This window comes from Oreochromis niloticus, linkage group LG3 (assembly GCF_001858045.2).
Source record: "Oreochromis niloticus isolate F11D_XX linkage group LG3, O_niloticus_UMD_NMBU, whole genome shotgun sequence".
NCBI lineage: Eukaryota > Metazoa > Chordata > Actinopteri > Cichliformes > Cichlidae > Oreochromis > Oreochromis niloticus.
The window spans coordinates 66,949,470-66,971,510 of NC_031967.2; the positions used below are offsets into that span (position 1 = coordinate 66,949,470).

The 22,041-nt window shown below is 39.4% G+C and overlaps 1 protein-coding gene across 4 annotated transcripts in view; it reads right to left on the reverse strand.

Moving 5' to 3' along the window:
- Window positions 1-6,648: 6,648 nt before the first annotated feature.
- The window catches only part of LOC109199417 (programmed cell death 1 ligand 1), a 198,748-nt gene continuing 183,355 nt past the window's right edge, over window positions 6,649-22,041 (reverse strand). The window contains exons 1-4 of one of the 4 annotated variants that reach the window (XM_025905332.1): window positions 13,207-13,425; window positions 11,256-11,346; window positions 7,666-8,025; window positions 6,649-7,427 (exon numbers count right to left, since the gene is read on the reverse strand). In XM_025905332.1, the coding sequence (XP_025761117.1) occupies window positions 7,246-7,427; window positions 7,666-8,025; window positions 11,256-11,268 (555 nt within the window). In that variant the 5' untranslated portion in view covers window positions 11,269-11,346; window positions 13,207-13,425 and the 3' untranslated portion in view covers window positions 6,649-7,245. Of the gene's footprint in view, window positions 7,428-7,665; window positions 8,026-10,390; window positions 10,535-11,255; window positions 11,347-13,206; window positions 13,426-22,041 lie in introns of those variants that run through there. The other 3 variants (XM_025905333.1, XM_025905330.1, XM_025905331.1) reach the window with 3 other exon arrangements.

Below are 22,041 nucleotides of genomic sequence, written 5' to 3' on the forward strand. Positions count from 1 at the left end.
ACGGTTTCGTAACGCAATAACGCAGCATGCTAACGGGAAAGTAAAGGTAGTCTAATTACCCTTTTTGCAATACCCTTACTTTACTCGTTACTTGAAAAAAGTATTTGGATTACAGTCTGCGTTACTGCCCATCTCTGATTATCTGTGAATATTTTCTTACATTTTTCATTTCAGCACTTTTATATTTGATATCTACCAACATGAACCCAATCAGGTCATATCAGTGAGCATTTCTCAGGTTTAAACTGTGACAGAAGAAGGTTACTGACCTTGGTTTGTTGTGCAGCTCAGCAGTGAGATCAGAACTAAAGAGAAATGACACTCAGGTTGATTTGAGGTGAACATAAAGAACAACTCCACACAAACAGACAAACACACAAACTCACGTTTCTGATTTTCTACAGCAACATGTTGTGTTCTGTTCTTTTGCAGAATTATCTACTTCAGGGTTACAGTAGAGCTCGAGTTCGTCAAACCTGTTATACGGTGAGTACAGGTCATCACCCCATCACAGACAAACATCCACTCTCACATTCACATGCAGTTTAGAATCACCAAACATGTCTATAGACTGTGGGAGGAAACCTACAAAGACTGTAACCAATGCATGACTGTGACACCTGTATCCATGACACACAATGTAACGTTCGATAATGTGTCATGCGCAAAAGCATCAGTTCTAAGAGCCGGGCTTAGAGAGTGCTTTGTAGTGAATCAGGAGAGTCGACTCCCATTGAGCGAAAGTCGGCTCCTCACTTAATTTCCTTTCGCTGCTCAGCTCTGTGTGGCTCAGCTATGCTCCAATCCCTCCATATTGTGGCCAATCACATGCGAGGATATAGGATAATATCATTATGTGAAAAACAGAGAGGGTGAGAGACGCGACAGTCAAGTGGAGCGTGCGTCTGTCCTCTCAGTAAGTGAGTGAGACAGTAGACAGCAGTGAGGAGGGCTGTACGAAAGCAAAAACACATAAATATGCCTGACACCCGTAAACGAAGCAGCATCTGGCTGCAGTTTAAAGACTTTTTTGTCTCAGTCTTGGTCTTGGTTTAGGCGGTCTTGACTGCAAGTCTACAATCATGTAAACTGACAATACACAAAATATGCACACTAAACCCATGTTTTCACTGTAGAGCTGTGTTCACATAATGAGTGAACGACTGAAAGACTCATTTGTACATCCTTTATCCAAGAGCAAGTGGGTGGTTCCCGCCACTTTTCCATCAACTGACCCCAGCGAGTGAATCTGGATCTTCACCTCTCTCCCCTGGCACTCTCAGTACTGGCTCTCCCCAGGCCTGAGTACTAAACACGCTATTCTACTCCCTCTACACGTCTGACTGCAGTCAGACAGAGAACATCACTGTCAAATTTGCAGAAGACACAACGGTGGTGGGGCAGATCACGGGGAAATGAGGCAGCTTGCAGAGATTAGGTCCGGAAACTAGGGGAATAGTGTGCATTAACAACCTTGCACTTAACATCACCAAGACCAAGGAACTCATCCTGGACTTGAGGCGAAACAGAACTGCCCCTGCCCTCCTGCACATCAACAGTGAATGTGTAGAGCAAGTGAAATCCTTAAAATTTAACATCACGGTGCTAATTAAGAAGGCCCAGCAGTGGCTATAAGATAAGATAAGATAAGATAAGATAAGATAAGATAAGATAAGATAAGATAAGATAACTCTTTATTGTCATTGCACAGTCATACATAGTACAGTAGTACAATGAAATTGGAAAACTGTCCTACATCGGCACTACATGTAACACAACATGACACGATACGACACGATACGACACATCACAACGCAACACAAACAACACAGTATAATAACTTAGTAATAAAAAAAGAAGAATAAGTGTATTGTATTGCACACTGTTATTATTGCACATTAATTATTATTGCACCTTGTTATAAATATAAATATTATTATTGTTACTGTTTTTACCGTTGTTACCTCCCCTCCCAAAAAGTCCAGGTAGGTCGCCAGTCAGGTCAGCTATTTGCATTGATCAGGGCTATTGCCCTGTTGTAAAAGCTGTCCTTGAGTCTATTTGTTCGGGACCTCAGCAGCCTCCTGAACCTCCTGCCAGACGGCAGCACCTTAAACACCCGGTGTCCTGGGTGTGTACAGTCTCGTAGGATGCTGCGTGCCCTCTTGAGACAGCGAGTGCTGTACAGGTCCTTCAGGGAGGGAAGAGGATGTCCAGTGATTTTTTGGGCCATATTGATGACCCTCTGGAGTGCCTTTCTGTGTGCTGTGGTGCACCTGGAGAACCACACACTGATGCAGTATGTCAGCACACTTTCTATGGAGCAGCGGTAGAAGATGGTCAGCAGCTCCTTCTTCAGGTCCATTTTTCTGAGGATTCTCAGAAAGTGGAGACGCTGTTGGGCCTTCTTTAAAACCGCAGAGGTGTTGGAGGTCTGTGTCTATGTGCACACCCAGAAACTTGAAACTGGAGACCCTTTCCACACACTTTCCGTTGATGATGTTCTTTTGTCTTGGTGGTATTGAGGTCCAGGTTGTTATCTACACACCAATCTGACAGCCTCTGAACTTCAGCTCTGTATGCCGTCTCATCTCCCCCAGAGATGAGCCCCATATACTTTCTAAGGTTGCTCAGGAAGGAGCAACTAAACACCCTGCTGCTGGTGACCTTCTACAGATGCACCACCGAGAACCTGCTGACCTATCCAGTGGCATTACCACCACGCTAGCTGCACGAAGGCAGACAGGAAGAGACTGCAGACGGTCGTAAACACAACACAAACAATAATTGGCTGACCTTCCCTTCTTGACTGCCATCTATAACTCCTGTTGTCTCAGCAGGGCCAGAAACATCTTCAAGCACACAACCAACTTTTTACCTGCTGTCCTCTGTCAGGCGCTCCAGATCCATACAGGCCAGAGCAAACCGACTCGGATATAGCTTCTTCCCCAAAACTATCACTTTACTCAACTCAAAATTGCACAAAAGGAATTTGCACAATTTCCACACACTGGTGAAGTGTATTTGTATTTATATTATTTGTATAGTTAAATTATTGGATAGTTTTTTAAAATGTGCTAAGTACATGTGGACTTTTATGGAACTGTTTTACATCTTGTTATGTTGTGTATAATGAAAATAAAGGCTTTCAATTCAATTTGATCTTTTCACTGCCTGCTGTGTTTCCTCGACTCCTGAGCAAAGATAAAGAGTCAGTTCAGACCTGCAGTTGGTCCTCGTGGTGTTTTGAACTTGAATTCAGCCTGATTTGTTTTTCATGTCTTCTCCTCCATCATCAGTTATCAGGAGAGCAGACAGTCAAAGTACAAGAATTCAAACAAACACAGAGATTCTACTTACAGAGCAGACACAGCACAGATGTTTCCTTCATCGTCCTTCTCACTCATTTGAGCTTTTTTTCATTTCTGTCACTGACACCAAGTAAAGCCCGCCCTCTTCCTCTGAGCATCAGCTTTTCTATTGGCTCAAACACAGTGGGTAACTGAATTCTTATAAAAATGCAAGATATAAACTATAAACATGTATCTTTTAATGCAATGAGCTTGCTCAGACATTTGGTAATTCACACAGCTGGAAAGAAAAATCAGAAACAAGTCAGATGTCCTCTGCTCTCACTGATCTGTAGTTTGGTTGATGAACAAATCCATGTCCATGTAGTGGACGTCCCCCTCAGTGAGAGAGGCAGATATGAGCTGAAACACAGGAATCAAACCAGGGACGCTGCTGTTATGGAGCTGAACTGGAACCATTCAGACACTGAGGCCCTCTGAACACATTTTAATTACAGCTGTGCAGAGACACACTGATGACTGACTGGAACACTATGATTCACATTTTACATTAACACCATCCTCACACATGGTTTATATATGACCACTAGAGGGAGATGTTGGACTTTATGTACTAACATGGACACAAACAGATCATCAAAGTGAGGTTTCAACACAACTGAGTTTGATGCTCTTTGATGTTTGCACAAGTACATAAATGTCTTCTGAAACACCTGTGCTCTTCTGTTAGATTTTCTTTGTCAAACTCTTCTAAAATCCTATTAAAAACAAATATGTTGGACAGAATCAACCTTTTGGGATTTACTTATCTGGATGATTGAGCATGCACCAAGACTGCCATGTCTATGTTATGTTGTGTACTGGTAAAGGTAGCCTAACTCCATTTAGATCCAGTTGAACTTTGAAGTCATATTGTGAGCTGCTAACCTCCAGGTTTAACTTTAAAATTAAGGCAACTTTTTGGGTATAAATATAGAAAAGTCTAAAAGAGGTGTGGCCACAGCTGAAAAGCCCAAACCATGGAGAAACGAGAACTCTGTAAACTACTTGTTTTCTGTATCATTTCTGATGACTATGTTAAAAAAGAGTTAAACAGATTTATGTTTTTGTTTTGGCTTTCTATTGTGATTTTTTTTATTTATTTAATTATTATTTATTCATTTTGACTGAATACAGACTGCAAGGACTGCGCACCATAACGGAACAGGTAGCTGTTCTGTCATGGTGCGCAGTCCTCGCTGGTTGACCTGACATGTCTATCCCTAAATTTGATTCTGTTTATCTGGACGTAGAGTTTTCAGTGGGAGAAACCTCTCGTCACTCATCCAAGTGACTTATTCAGCCTCAGCTGACTGCAGGTTTCCCCAATCTCATAAACAGTACATTACATAGTATAAATCCTGCAATCCTCCTGGCACTTAACAGCGTACACTATGTTACTCTGTTTGTGTCGGGGGACCCGATCCTTGGGGTGGACCAATTCTTGGCGCAGCGTGTTTTGGGGTTTAAAAGCCACAGAGACCCAGTGTTTAGAAAAAAAAATGCGTCTCAACTGCTCCGATACTCCTGACACATATGGGATCACTACTGGTTTTCACTTGGGCAGCGGTTGTCCTTCTCTCCTGGATCGGCTGGAGCTTTCTTTTGCCCTTCCCAGCTTCACTTTCCCAAAAGTCCAGCTGGGATAACCACATTTACTCAGGGCCTTCTTGATGTGATGTTCTTCTGCCTCCCTGGCCGCTGTGTCTGTGGGGATGGTGTTCGCTCTGTGTTGTAGTGTTCTGATGGCACTAAGTTTATTCTCCAGTGGATGATGAGAGTCAAACCTTAAATACTGATACTGAAATACTGAGGAGGGGGCCGATGGGTACATCAGTCACCATCTTACAATGCTGTGATTGCAGCTATTCCACCGTTCTCTGTGAATGGTACTCATGGCCATTGATCAGTGGTTCTCGATTACTGGTCATAACAATTTGCCTATTAATGATATGCAAATTGTACCTTCAGTGGTGCTGGTTTCAGTCATTGTGCAAATGTACTGTTTATAAGGTCGGGGAAACCTGCAGTCAGCTGGACACAGAATGTTTGACCTGCTCCCTTCAGGCAGGAGGCTCCGGTCCATCCGGACCAGAACCATTTGCCATAAGATTTTCCCCACCACCTGCTCTGATTCAATCACATGCTGCACCTGTTCTTTTTTGCACTGATTACCACCTGGATTCATGTGTGTACATGTGTAATATGTACATATGTACATATATATACATATATATATATATATATATATATATATATATATATATATATATATATATATATATATATATATATATATGTATATATATATATATATATATTGTTAAGGGTCCAAAATTGAGGACGAGAGTAAAACAACGATGGTCCAGAAGAGCTTGGTCAAACAATTGATTTTAATGAATACACGCAGTGTGGAGAGATGTAAACTGCAGAACATTAGTTGTAAATCTCCACCCAAAAATACACTTCAGATTGCTTTTATAACATCAGGGTATTATAACGCCCCCTCTTGCGTTTACAAGCACATAATTTGCATCTTAAGAACATTATTTGCCTCTTTTACAGACAATAATCAATTTTAAGAGATAAATGCAGACACAGAAGTTCCCCTTTCTGGCATCCTCTTCCAAATATGGTGATGATCTCAGGCCTTTGCTCAGCTACTATTTTACTGTAACAATATACTCAGCATATGAGCTTTTAAGATTATAGATTTAACTCAACGATTTAAGTGGTTCTAACTGCACCTGTAATAAACATGTTAATATGTGATTATGATAACCCCTGTAATACAAATTATAACATAATGCCAACAGCTTCAATAAATGCTTTGATGAAATGATAATTAATGCAATGATAAAGATGATGGTTATGAACAGTAACCTTAAAATAATTTCTTTAATCCTACAATATGTAAGATTTGGCAATAAACCCTCTTCCTGATTTCTGACTCAGCTCAGACTGAAGAAGTCACTTGGATGAGTGATGAAACGTTTCTCCTACTGAAAATGTCCAGATGAACAGAATCACCCTTGAGTGAGCATCAGGACTACAGTGTCTATGTTGTGTCTGGTGAAGGTAGCCGGACTCCTTTTTAGAACTAGTTGAAATGTGAGGTCATATTGTGAGCTGCTAACCTCCAGGTTAGCCTGCACTGTACAGGTAGTTGATCAAAAAAAGGCAGTTTTATCAATGTAATAGAATACAGAATAATGTATTTGACCAATTGTCCAATGATTCTGATATATTATCCACTACCTCTGAGAGTCAGGTCTGTAATTATGAGAAGCAGAAACAGTTCACACATGGTTGTATTTATTTTGGATCAATTCAAGGTGACAAAATCTGCATCAACAGTTTCAGGAAGTCAGAGCTTCTGATTGAAAACAGAACAAAAAAAGCACAGCCACAGGAAATGTTGGAATGAAAAAAACATACACATTAAGTACTAACACATGTGGATCTTTGTCAGGAAAATATATAAATGAAAGTAACAACTGGACAGTAACAGACTGAAGAGTCTCCTTCATGGAAGGTAAAGTTCAAAAAAGCTGAATCGTTTCAGGTCAAAGGGAGGAAATGTTGGACTCTGCAGCTACATAGAAATGTTTTTTTTCCCTTTGGTTTCATTTTAATATAATATATAATAATATATTTAAAACGAGTCAAATACCAGCAACATGTGATCAAAGGATCCTGAGTCATATCAGACAAATACTGTTTATATTCCAAACAACTTTCTCCTCTTTTCTGATGAAAAATGTAAATTAAATGCAAAATCTGGACGTGTCTGACAGGTACCTGCTAAATGTTTAATATTACTGATTTCTGTCTTTCCACATTTTCAGTGACACGACTGAAAACAAAGCACAAGAATCACTGTTAAGCTGACATTTCAAACAGGCTGAAGTTCAACAGGAGGCTGGTATGAATCCTGACTCTGCTGTTGTTTATGTTTTCTGTAGATCAAAAAACCAACAACAGCAGCAACAAGAAGCACAGCAGGAACTGACAGATCGACTTTCAGTCCAACAGATCCATTCTTCCCTCCATCCTCTGTGTCTCCTCCTGTCTGACCTGCAGGTGAGAAACAGGTGTGAGGTGTCAGCTGTCAGGTAGGTGATGAGTGAAGAACAGAACAGAATCCATTTCCTCTTCAAACTGCTGTCAGACATTATCTACTGCACTCTGATCACATCACTCAGACCAGCTGCTTTCTACAAAGTCTCATCAACAACATCTTTAGAAACAAACATCAACAACCAGGAAGCAGCTTCACCTCTGATCACACACACACTCAACTCTACTCACTCACCTGGAGGATCAACTTTCAAGGTGACGATGCTGATGGGGTCATTTTTCAAAACAGCTCTCTTCCTGTGTTTAGTTCCTCTCTGGACAACACGACACTCGTATGTTCCAGTATCATTAATCGTCACATCCTTCAGAATCAAAGACACGTCTCCATCCTTCATCTGTCTGTCCTGCAGCTCCACCCGGTTCCTAAAAGATGGATGCTGGTTTTCTAGATCAAACAGCTCATCCCGTAACAAAAGCACATATTTCTCTACCAGGTCAGCTCTGCTCCACTCTAGAACAACAATGTTGTTGTTGTTTGGAGCTCGACATGTCAAAGTGATGTTCTGTCCAGGTTCAGCTGTCATGGTTTTGTTCTCTGAAAGAGGAAACAACACAGAGCAGAGAGGTTAAAGGTCAAAATACAACCATTCACTTCTACACCAGGCAATGAGAGTGAAGGTCACTTGTGTCGAACCTCATTTTTCACTGGCACTGCTTTAAAAGTTGTTATAATAGAAAGGTGTTTCACTTTGTTACCTACCTACAATAAATAAGGAGCTAATTGAGATCTCATGTTACTGGTGAAGCAGAAACTTTAAGCTACAGTCTGATCATATTTCTGTATTTCAGTGTTTGGGCTCAGACACAATGTTCCTGTCTGGGTACGTGTTTCTGTTTGGACAGCAAATGCAAACATGCTTTAAGATCCCAACTGCACATCAATGGACGAGGATGACCTTTGGGTTGGGTCAATACTGATTGGCTGATTAAGGGTAAGCACAAGTATTGGAGCTGCTGGGAGTTCATCAGGAACAGAAGATCAAAAAAAATCATCGTTGTTAAAAGAAACACTGCATGAAAAGCACAGAGTGGCTGCAGTGGACACTCAATGTTTTCACTTCAGCTCTTTGTGTGTTATAACTTGACTCTTCTCTGTGGTTGGCTGAAGACCAACAAACAGCACAAGGAAGATTTGCCCACAGACCGGTTGTACCACATACACTGCCTCCATCAGCATCAAACACTGTGCAGGTAGATGAGCCGTCCGTCTGCCTTCATATTACTGCACTGAAGCATAAAAGCAGCAAAGCAGTGGCAGCTTCAGATGCCACTGCTTTGCTGCAGCAGCTGCCTCTATTCAGAGGTGATGCCACCACCTGCTGAGCAGAGCTGTCGTGATTAAACACTGAAGGATATTAATCACATGCACATTTGTGCAACCACACACAAGAACTTGAGTTGTGGTTCATTTGTAAGACTCTGGAGAGACACAGACGACACTGACAAACGAGGCATGTTCAGTACAAAGAATCTAGATGTCCTCATGCTCCGGTAACTTCAGGGTTAATTTGGGGTTTTCTGTACTACAGATGTGTAGTTAAACAGCTATGAAATAACCACTTACTGACTGAGCAATCGTCCAGCAAATATCATCAATAATCCTATAATCAATATAAATTCTTAGACACAACTGTTGCTATTTTTGAGCGGATGGTGTCCTTTAGGGTCAATAGACGTCCAACATCTTATTCTGACTCCTTGAATAACTTTGAACAGAGAAGCATCCAGGTAGCAGACCAGCCTCAACTATAATCCATCATATTCATGTGTCTTACTGATAAAACTGTGGAATTAAAACTCACACAATAAATGTTTGTGAGCTTTTCTTGATTCCTTTAAATAGGATCCATTTTATTAACAGCTCTTCTCCAGTCTCACTGACCAAAACATGCACACATTTATACAGCACGTTTTACACTGAACTACAGTACAGAGCCTTTCCTCTACATCTGCTGATTATCTACAGCAGATTTTATGTATAACCTCTTCATATTTTTTATAACCTTGTATAGTTCATCCTTCCTTTGCACAATCAGCTGCTGTTAATCACTGTGACTGTTTTGATGTTGCCAACACATCTGGTTCATGTGAACATGTAAGTGCATCCCTGAGTAGTTTTGGGCGACTGTTTCATGACCACACAAGGAAAATGCTACTTGTCTATCTAATCAACAGTATTTGGGTACATGAATCTAGAGAACTTAAAGACACCCTCGATATGTTGAACTCTGCAGTACAAGACCAAGTTCTCAGAGTGCAGCGTATTTAACAATTCACAAACAGCAGCAGTGCAGATCAGTAGCTTCTTCCATCCGAAATGGGAAGTCAGCAATTTCTGCTTCTTAGTCAGAATTACTTTCAAATAGAAATACAAAATGAGGCAGTGCACACAAACAGTATCAAACCTAAAACGTGTAATCTGTACTTTCACTTTTGTGCTATTGTGTTAGCATCGTGCTGTACGGCTAGTTAAAGATAGAAAACCGAATAACACAATAACAAATCAGTGAGATCTCCAGCATGTAACAGGTCTTTGGTGTCCATCCACATCCATGGACTCCACTTAGCTAGAAGCAACATAAATAGTGTTTTCTTTTCTTTTCTGACTCGTACTGGAAGGAAGTTAGCTCAGGAGTGACGTCACAGTACGACCTCCATCAGACCTCTGAGGTTAAATTAGCGTAACAAGAGTTTAAATTTGAAGCTTTTACTAATGTTTACAGGCACTGCTGCCATCTTGGATGGTGAATTCAGGATTATTGGGGATTTTCTCAGGTGATATTTGAAAGCTGAATTTCGTACTGTGACTCGTTACCAGGTTACATAAAAATAATTCACGCTCCATCTTAGTTTTTATGTCAGAGTGAAACTGATTTTGGGTTCTCATAGTTAAATCTCACCTGCAGAGACAAACACGAAGAGATCGACAAACAGCAAAGTGGAGAAAAACAAAAAAGATGTTCGGCGAGACATTTCCGCAGACTAGATAGCTAACACTTCTACCCAAACACTACTGGACGTCACATCCGTTGCTTGGAGACAGAGTGTAGGAACATTTCTGGGTTTTTTGGATAGTTTTCAATTATATTTATATTTTGTAATATATTATAATCATGGAGAGGCTGCAACAGCTCGAGACGAGAAAGAAATGAAAAGAAACAAAAGGCAAAAACAAAAAACTGAGTTCTACTTCCTGTCTTGACTTTTTCTACTGGAATAAAAGAGCTGATGCAGAGTTTTTATCTAAGTGGTGACGCCTGCCGTTCAGGAGAAAATTGCAGAAAAACTGCTATTTGACGCAGTCGTGTCAGGTTGATTTGGGTTCCAGAGATTCGTATTATTGGGTTTTTATTCACTGATCTGATGATGGGGAACTGGGGATTAACTTCTGAAAGTCACAGAGAAACTTTGATATCTCAGTGAACTGCAGATAAAATTCGATAAAATCCAAACACTCAGATATGAAAGCTGAGCTAAGACTAGGCTAGCTTTCACTGAGAGTTTGGTTATCTGATAGCTTGGTCCATTTTTAAAATTTGAATATATTGAAAAAGTAATGAAAAGTAACATAGCACTAGTTTATTAAACAGCAATGCCTAAGCAGTCCTTAGTTTAGAGAAGAATAATCTTTAATCTGTCCTGTTCTCTTTCTTACATCTGTTCTCACTGAGTTTCTCTCCATGAGAAACAGTCCATCCCTGATGGATGAGAAACAGTGTTTTCTGATATTTGTTGAGATGTTTAAAACATTTACTTTGAAATTACCTGTCACTTCCATCCATCCATTCTCTTCAGCCGGTCCTTATCAGGGTCGCAGGCGGAGCCTATCCCAGTTGTCATAGGATCAGACCCATCACTGAAAAAACAAAACTAAAGTCACTCTACAGTAGAGCTCGATAGATGCTGAATTACTGCAACTTTAACTTCATTGACTTTTGCAGCACGAACACGTGACAGGAATGACAGAAATGCAGACAGGTCTATAAATGTTTTGGCAGCATCAGCTGGGAGGAAAGCAACAAACTGCAGCCCAAAGATGATCTGACTTAACATTAGCTAGAGATTCACATCATAGCCTCATGTGACAAATCAACATCAGTCACATGGGTGTATCAAACAGGGGCTGCAGAAAGAAAATAGACACATATGAGAAAAGTGACCCCTTGAACCCAAATCAGCTTGACAAGAAGTACTTCAAATTTTGAAAACTATCCTGGGAAAATGTTCTTACCTATGACCAAAACCTGGAGAGTGGAGTAAGCTCTGCAGTGTGGTGGCAGATTTCTTTTCTCGTGTATTAATCACATATTTAATCATATCACATTAGTTATAGTAATTTCACTTTCTCACTTAGTTGTATGCATGTTGACTACAGAGGGGCCTTGTGCTCTACACACACAGTGAGACCATTAAAGAGGGAGACATTAAATAGATGGTGAGACTCCTTTTGCTTATTGAGGGATGTGGATGTTTAGGTGGGGGCCCTGTTATAAAGTTGAAGGTCTACAGGCTTCCTGCTTGTAGGGAGGTGACAGGAGGTCATAACTTTCCTTGGATTGGGGGGGAGTCAAGGATGAGTTGGACTGAAGGTATAGAGATAAATGATGTGCTGTGGAATGCTCTTTGTTTGACAGTGTTTGGGAAGGTATAAAATTGTTCATGGGCGGTGTCTTTCCTCAGAAAACTGTTTGGTGTTTGACCTGAACATTTTCTCCACATTGCAATGTGTTTATTAAACCCACTTCAAATCAAGCTCACTGGGTGTGTTGCAGGTTATTGTTAAAATTTCCAAACAGCAGCAAATGAGCATTTCTTTAAATGGTGAGCAGCAGCTTTCCATATAGTCTGTTTTACACCTCAACCAAACAACAAATACAAAAGTAAAAAATACATTAAAAATCAAAACAGTAAACATTTAAAAACAAATCTCAGACGTAATGTTGAGTCTTTTGTATGATTTGGTGCATCTCAAATTTTTAAAAAAGGAATAATCCAAAAAGTAGTTATATTAACACTAAAACACACAAGAAAACAAAGTAAATTATTCCCCCCAAACAAATCGTATAAATTCCAAAAGCCCAAATAAAATCCTAAAAGATACAAAAGACCAACAAAACAGAAAGCAGAAAGTCATCATAAAAACAGCAACAATAAAGTTAAACTGGAACCCAAACATGGAGCAGAAAACCTGAAACTCAGTCCTATGAAATCTACAAAGGAACAAACATTCAGTATTGTCAGAAATGCATCCCACTATTAGAACAATAAAGCAATTAAAACTGAGCCAAATAAAAATCAAAAACAGAAACCAAACAGAAAAGACAAAGAGAAATCTCCACGGCAACTCAAAATCCCAGGAGCTAAATCAGGGATCATGTCAGAATCTCCAACACAAATAGTGCCCTCACTACATTTCCTGTTTGTCATTGAGTTGATTTTCTTCTTTATATTGTGTCAGATAAAGTCTGACAGCTTTGAATTAAAACACATTGAAATAATTTCATATGATGTGTTTTCACAGATGAAACCAGCCAACAGTAAATCAGATGCTTCACACTAACTCCACATGACATTCATCTGTAACCAGTAAAGTGAAGCTTTAATCCTGGTTCAGATGGATTAACATGAACAATCTGTTAATCCACTGAAGCTCACAGACTTCAGTCAACCTGTCAGATTAGCTAAAAGACTGAAAGACGTAATTTTAAACACTTACTGTTGTTCTGAAGGATCTCTGAAACCCTCGAACACTCTTCTGATCATCAGGATGGAAAAATTATCCACTGAGAGCAAATAGAAAAAAGAAAGGAAACTTTGACGATAGTGATTTGGTCTCTGGCTGCACTAAACAGCCCCAGTGAACAATCTAACCTGTATTTCCTTGTCAGCTGTTTAATACGACACCTTAGACCAGTTTGACTTCATTGCATTCCCAGACTGACTCAGCTGACTGGATCTGAGCGTGTATTTGACAAACAAATACCACAAACACACCTAAATCAGCAGAGAGGTGACAGCAACAGGAAGTTAATTCTCTGGCACAGGTGGATGTGTAGACTTTGTAGACTTTCTGTGTGTGTAGAGTTCAGATAAATGATGAATGAAGGGTCTCATGACAAAATGATAATAATAAAAGTCAAAGGTGTCTTTGTATCCAACAAATATAGACACTAATAAAAGAAGACAAATAAAAGAAAACCAGTTAATATTAAACACACACATTACAGAAAACATCAAAGGAATTATTCTAAACTATACTGCTGTTGTACTTTCAGAGTATACTGACTGATGTCAAGGTTGCAGGTTTGATTCCGGCTGGAGACACAAATCACTTTAGGACTGTCAGGAAGGGCAGCAGGTGTAAAACTCTGTAAATCAGAATAAGGGGCACTAACTGCTGTGGGGTCATCATGTGACCAGGAGCAGTCAAATGTAACTACTTTCTCTTTTACTCAACAGTGTTGAATCTAACAGTGTTGTTACTTTCATCTGTACAAAGTTTGTGTAAATAAGTTCTCACAGACAGAAAATCTGTGACAGCACCTCCCACCTGACCACTTCACAATCAGCTGAGGATATTTGTACAATCATTTATTAAAGGTTTTTAAATACTACATATATATTGGGAATTACATACCCTTGCACTAAACAGCAGTGTTGGTTAAAATATGTCTCATTGTATCATTTTATGCCCTCATAATTATAGTTCAGGATATACATACTAGAGATGGACCGATCCGATATTACGCATCGGTATCGGTCCGATACTGACGTAAATTACTGGATCGGATATCGGCGAGAAATAATAAATGTAATCCGATACATTAAATATAAAAAAAAAACACCTCACAAAACTTGCGACACGGCGTAACTCGGCTCATAACCGTAGCACGTCGGAGCAGTATGCATCACGTGATAGAGCGGCTGTGTGTATTTGTAGCCTCGCTAGCAAACCAGCATTTCATCTCCGAGGAAGTTATCCCAGAGAGAAGTAAAGCAAGTGTGTAAGTTCATCTCTGAATATTTGTAAAGCGTACCTACGTTAAGCTTAACAACCGATATATGGAGCGTCTGCCTCTTCTCTCTCCCTCTCCTGCCGCTACTTCATGAAACTGCTTAATGATCAGCTGATCGGCTATTCTGTCGCCAGTCCGTCTCTCTTCTTTGTTTTTGGCCCACTTTGCACCAGAAAGAGGAAACCAGCGGCTGAACAACAGCAGCATGTTTAACCTTGATAAGCTGTTGTTAGAATTTATCTAATATTACTTTCTACACCAGGATCCTTTTCTACGCAGCTGACGGCTGGTAACTGTGCAGGGGCGGATCTAGCAAAGTTTAGCCAGGGGGGCCAATAGTGCATTAACATGGAAAAGGGGGCACAAAGACATACTTTTCTTTCTTATTCTCATTTAAAATGTCTAGCTTTTAATAAATAATTATCTGAATCTTACACCCAAAGTTTTAATCTGATGTAAAATATATAGAAGTCCATTACTGTATATAGTAACTGTTAAGTCTAATATACCCTAGTAAGCTATATTACTTTTTCCTTTGGGAAGATACCATCTGTGCAGTCTGCAATTCTGTAGAAGAAAGATGTTGAATCTATTTAATTATTCTTGAAAAAGAATTTATTTCTGTGCATTTTTTTCACATTGCATGAAATTAAAGTTGATTACGTCGATTAAGCATCATGAGGTGGAGGGTGGGGGGTGGTTCCCTATTTTTTTGCTGGGAGTTTGCAACCCTATTAGTTAGGTTGCTTAATATTTCTGCTAAGTACTTTTTAAAATACCAGAATAGGGAGGATGGAGTAGGTTTAAGTTTATTAGATTGATCAGTGTTGCTGAACTATGAAATATTTTGGGTGCAGTGTATTTTTATAACAGAACAGAATAGCTTTAGTGTTGTTGTTTATTTAAACTTCAGTATGATCTCATATAAAATGCAGCAAGATATTAAAAAACAGTTTCATTGATTACAAAACACACTATATCGGATTCATATCGGTATCGGCAGATATCCAAATTTATGATATCGGTGTTGGTATCGGACATAAAAAAGTGGTATCTTTTTTATACCACTTTTTTTATGTGATGTATTAGAGTGCCATCTCTAATACATACATGACATTTTCAGGACTAAAAATCTTTGTTAAACTCTGTTTCCAAGTATTCTGAATGTTGACATTTCCTCCATAAAGATCTGAAGGAATCTGTAAAAACTGTTTTGTGGTTGTGGTGAAGTGAGTCACATAAAGAGTGTCACATTTCAGAAAAGCCACAGTTTTGTATATCCTGGTCAGACTGGTTCAGCTGACAGTGTTTGTTGTTGGTACAGCTGGACTCTGGGTGTGTCAGTGCATATCATCATATGAGCTTCAGTAAAAGTAAATTCATCACGGACTAAATGATTAATTGGATATTAACCAGATACTGATAATGAAAATTTTTGCTTCTTTTCCAGTTTATTATTCCTCCACTGAAACACGTCAGCAGGACAAATGTGATGAAACTCAGCAGGAGAGAAGAGACGAGGAGCAAAGTGTGACCAATAGAAGCAACGTCACAAGGTCACTTTGTTCCTCTGTGCTTGCAGTAAAACAACAACAGAAAATAAACTGTTTACAGTCAGTAAACACTTTGAATCAGTCTCTGCACATAAAGGCCAAACACTGTTGATTTCATAGTAAAGGGCTGAGGATGCTGAGGGAGCTGCAGCGCCCCCTGATGGATGATAAAAAACCACAACCAACAAACTGACATGACTCAGTTGCACAAATAAATAAAAAGTTTTAAAACACATCAGTCTTTGCTATCAGCAGAGCAGAGCTACTGAATTATTACTTCACATTTCGTTGTTATTAGACCAACTTTTATTTGCTATATAAATCAAGCTTTTTTGTGGGTGTTGACCAACGCTAAATTTGTGTGTATTTAATATTAAATTATTATTTCTTACATCATTCTGGTTCACAGACAAATATTACTTATTTTAATGGAGGTCAATCAAATATGAACACATTCATAAAAACTGTAGATTCAAAAGGAAAAATAATGAAAACATTTTTTAATGTTGCATTGAGAGTGTAACGTCCACAACACCTCATCTGTTCCAACAGCTTCTCACTGCTCAGGGACACATTAAAACATTTATATTATAAATTCAGCAATTATAAACAACTACACACTGAAATTATTCAACATTCTGAAAAATATGTGGTATTCTCCTGTTAAACCACTAACATGTCACTGAAGTTATAACTAGTTTAGCTCACAGAATACACCAGAGTTATGACCGTAACACACCTGATCGACAAATTAAATCAATACTGTTCCAACTTACAAAGTTTCCTTGGACATAACACAAAAAAGCCTTTATTTGTCGCCCTGCAGCGAAACGGACTCCTATGGGGGGACAGCATGAGAAGAGAAAACAAAAAAACTCCTCTGCATAAAGAGCACATAAATGTCCACATCACAATAGCTTGATGTCTTGATGCATTCTCAATCACCCAGGAAAGTAAATCTCCAAAAGTTGAATCTGCACTTTTAAAAGTTCTTAATGATGTTTATTAGCCACTGACTCAGGAGACTCAGCTGTGCTTTTCTTTTCGGATATGACAGCTGCCTTTGATACTGCTGATCACAGCATCTTTATCTAACGATTGGAGCATTATGGCATCAAGGACATTCTGTTAGAGTGCTTCAGGTCATATCTCGGTGACAAGACTTTCTCTGTGAGCTTTAGAGACTTTATCTCTTCCTCAGCTCCCCTTACTTGTGATATTCCCCAGGGATCTATATTAGGCCAATTCTATTCTCTGTTTATGTCCTACCTATAGGTCTAATTTTTGGAAAACAACACATTTGTTTCTATTCATACGCCAATGACACTCAGATCTATATTTAACTGAAGAGAAGCTGTCATGCTCAAAAAGACCCCTTACTTCAGTGTCTCAGTGAAGTTAAATCCTGGATAGCCTCTAACTTTCTAAATTTTAATGAAAACGAAACAAAAGTGATAATTTTTGGACCAAGTAGCAATCCCAGCACCTCTTCATGTTAATCTGCACAGTCTTAAGCCTTTAGCACCTCAAGGGGCTAGGGGGCAAGGGGGAGGATATCCCGTTTAAAGGGTTAATATAATCAAGTATTCGTTTGTTTTACTGTTGAGCTCAGAGTAAAATCTATTGTTTCTGTAGAGACAATGTTGCTAAAATAATGAGGGATCTGAGTGCAAGTGGTCTTCAGAGGAGATCTCCTGGAAAGAAGAAAATTCCCCATCTGAATCCTGGTCAAATGACACCTGGCACATTGATGGTATTTATTTTTATCTTTTCAATTAACCTTCCTGTCAGGTTTTGATAGTACCTCTGTTGAAACAATTTGTAATTTGTATTTGTTGTTTAATGTAGGCAATGATAAACTGAAGTTCTGTGGAATGTGAATACATTTGTGGATTGATGGGTAGGTCTGAATATGGCATTTACTACTTAATGTATTCATTGATAGTATAAAGTTGCTTTAAGACAAGATTGTGAGTTAAACTGAGGTGTTATGTCCCCTGACTAGTCTAGGGGATAGAAGGGACTAACATAAAGTTTGAATAGTGAAGGCGGAGTCAAGATGGCACTTTCTAAAAGGTTTACTTCCTGCTAGTCTTAAAGTTCAGACCCTCTCTGCTTACTTCTATTTACGTTATTTTAACCGACTCCGTCCCTTCCTTACTCCCCATTCTGCTGCCATTCTTGTCCATAGTCTTATTACATCCCGTATTGATTACTGTAATTCCCTCCTGTTTGGTCTCCCTAAAAGGTCCCTTCATAAACTCCAACTTCTTCATAATTCTGCAGCTCGGGTCATAACCCGTACTCCGTTAAGTGCTCATATTACCCCACTTCTTCAGCAGCTTCACTGGTTGCCCATAGAAGCCAGGATAAATTTTAAAATCTTACTTCTTACATACAAGTGTATCCATAAATCTGCTCCTTCATATTTGTGTGACCTGCTCCATATCACCATTGTTTCCCGCCCTCTCAGATCATCATCTGCTATTCATCTTACTGTTCCGTCCTCACACCTTATTACTATGGGGAACAGAGCTTTCAGTCGCTCTGCTCCCCGGCTCTGGAACTCTCTTCCTCCTGCACTAAGAAATATTGACTCCCTCTCCGTATTTAAGACACAGCTCAAAACACATCTGTTTAAACTGGCTTATTCGCTTTAATGCTGATTTTATCTGTTGTCACGCTGTTTTGTAATTTTAACTTATTTTATGTATTTTATGAATACTGTTCCTTTTATTAATTGTGTTTTTTGTAAGGCGCCCTCAAATAAAATGTATTATTATTATTATTAATATTATTATTATTATATGTATCAATCTAAAAAACTTAAACCTACGCATCCTCCCTATTCTGGTATTCTAAACAGTACCCGAAAGTAGACTGCTGTGACATGACTTTAACAAGAAGAAAAGTTCTCTTCTTCCTGCACACTAACGGTGTGTTCACACCGAACGCGATAGGCGCAAACGAAAACCCCCCAAACGCCCCTAATTTGACACGTGCACATTCACACCTCGACACGTGTCCAACAGAAATCCAATCGCGCCTCAAAATTGCATATTTTGACGCGCGTGAACCGGAAATGTGGGAGGAATGTGGGAGGAAGTTGTGCCAGACGGTATCTTTGCTAGATGGCAGCTGTCGAGCTTGCGCTTGAAGAGAGAGTCTTCCTTCTCTATTTACTGTGGAGAGCAGAGCAGAGGCGTTAAGGATGTCCTCACCGTACCTGGGTCCGGTCCTCCAGAGGTGTGAGCCAGGCACGTGCAGAGGGTGGGGGCTAGAGGGGCTTGAGCACCCGCCCCTTTTCTGATGAGTGCCCAAAGTGCCCTTTTGTGGAGGCAACTTAGAAAAAAATGTATTTATCTATTTATTTTTTATGTGTGTGGGCGTGTGGAGTCCTGTCTGTTAAATGATCACATTTAACCAATGATCGCCCTTGACGGCAGAACGCGCGGGTTACGAGCCGGGAACAAACTCACAACGAGCACGCGCATTTTTTGCAGTCCGGAGCTATAGGAGAAACACAAATTAACTCAGAGACACAGACTGATGCGACAAAACCAGTAAGTAGGTGTACAGCGTACACTGTAGTCTATAGCACACAGGAGTATTGGCTTGTTACGTACACGTTGGTAAGTTGTCTTGTGGCAACGGACGAACTGAAACAAACGAGCGTGCTGTGTGTGCAACAGCGCGACAAACATTACCTGGCCTTTTATTAACTGCACATGTAGTGCTGGTCATAGCTGCTGGCTGACTGAGTAAGGCTGTCATGGGTCTGTAGCTCTGTCCACCGTTTTAAGGAACATATTTAGTTTTAAAGTAAGTTACAGGGCTTTTCCTGCCTTTCTGGAGGGATTATATTTCACTAAAAAACGATCTAATATGCATGTCCACATAATAATGCATTCTTATAATTATAATATATTAAAAAACACGCTGTATTTTAAAGAACATACATTAAGAAGCAGATTATATTAGATTTATATTTTAAATAAGACAAAATTTGGATCTTACAGCAGTAAAATTATTGTATCTCTACAGTTAAAAAATGCAATAAGCTTTCTGCCTTCACAGAGTGAAACAAATGAGATCATCATAATGACATTATTTCATATTTATTACTTCCACCTCCTCATTGCTTTATTATTGTAGCTCTAGTAATAAATAATAATGTAAGGATTCTGGATCAGCACCGTGATGCCCATAGTATAAACAGTATTCTGAAGTAGGTCTGAAATGTCACTGTGTGAGTGCATCTGTGTGTTTTATTTAGATCGATTAAAAAAAAATATTACTCATGATATAACATTGTCCAGACATGCCTGGTAAGGACATGAGGAGGAAACAGTAGGAGCTGTGTAAGGCTACTAAAGGCAGTGCTATAACATTTTTCTGTAATCATTGTATTATTGATTAAGTGCAGGAGTTGTTAGGTGTGGATAATTAGATTATAGTTTATTGCAATAGCAAGTTGTGCCTTGTTCTTAGATGGACAGCAAGTGGAGAGTGATATATGAAATGATGGGATGGAAGGAAGAAGAGAAGCGAGAAGTGATTCACAGGCAGAGCCTAAATTATTTCTCACAGTGTTTTGTTGCCTTATGGTTTCAAGTGCAATCTTTGCATTTTGTTATTATCTCATGATACTTGTTTAATCAGCTACCATCTTTCCTGTGGACTTTTGAATGTCTACAGTCTCAGATCAGCACAGCCCTGCCCTCCAGCACTATCAGCAGCAGGAGCAGCAGAAACCCCTCAACAGCAAAATTGTACCCATCAGGTAAAACATAGGCTACGTTTGCTTTGCCTTGTTGCCCATATTAGATTCTTGATGAATGTGCATTGTTGTTATTCAGCCTCATTCAATGTGCCGCTTTTTAACTTTGAGCACCCGCCCCTTTAAACGTCTCTGCACGGCCCTGGCATGAGCAGTTTGGTGAGTTTCACCACTTGCTCCAGGAGCTGCGCCTGGATGACGGCGATGACAGCGATATCACTGTCTTTCACTTGCCCAGTTTGAGGACCTGCTGTCCCGCGTCGGTACCAGAATCGCCCACCTAGACACCAACTACAATATCACTGTGTGTGTCTCCTATACGATATATTTAACTGACATTTTTTATTGTAACAACCAACAATTTATACAGGAAAATAATGGCTATTAACAAGGTTGCCCAAACTTTTGCATCCCACTGTATTAGTATATTTTGTCATTAGTATAATATGAAATAAATTCTACATGTGTCAAGTCGTATGCCAACATTTGCTGTGTAGTATAGTGATGGGTCGTTCGCGAACGAAATGGCTCGAGGAGCCGGATCTTTGAAGTGAACGACGCGAGCCGGCTTCTTATCGCGAGCCGTGGGTTTTTTTCTTTTTTTTCTCTCACCCTCTCTCTTGCACTTTTTTTTCCGCTTCACTCTGCACGCGAGCCTTGTGCTTTGTGCAATAGGGGGGTGCGTCAGGGGAGATAACACCTCAGTTTAACTCACACATGCCTGGATCTGGCCTTTGGTCGCCAACATCTTCAGTAAGCTAAGAAAAGGAGAAAGAAAAAAGAGGTGAAATTAAGGCACATTCAAGGAAAGTCTTTCAGATCAGATTAGCAAGTTAACCCTTTAAGACCTACCATAGAACCAAGTCCGCCAGAGCTATGATATACATCAATAAAACCATTATAGCACAAATTTTAATAATATGTGTGCATTAAGTGCATAGTAAGTACATAAATTGCAAAAAAGTGCAATAAACTACAAAAAATTTGAAAATCGTTTTTGTGTTTTTTAACATATATTTCTACTTAGAGAAATTTAAGAGGCTTATCCCTCAAAACTGTAAATACAAAAAAGTTGCACAAACTACACAGGAAATTTATTTTAAGTGTCTTCATAGTTTTATTTTTGAAATACACCAATTTACATATACTGCAGGAAAAACAAAAATAAATATTATTTGCAAATTTGCAAAAAAGCAGGATAT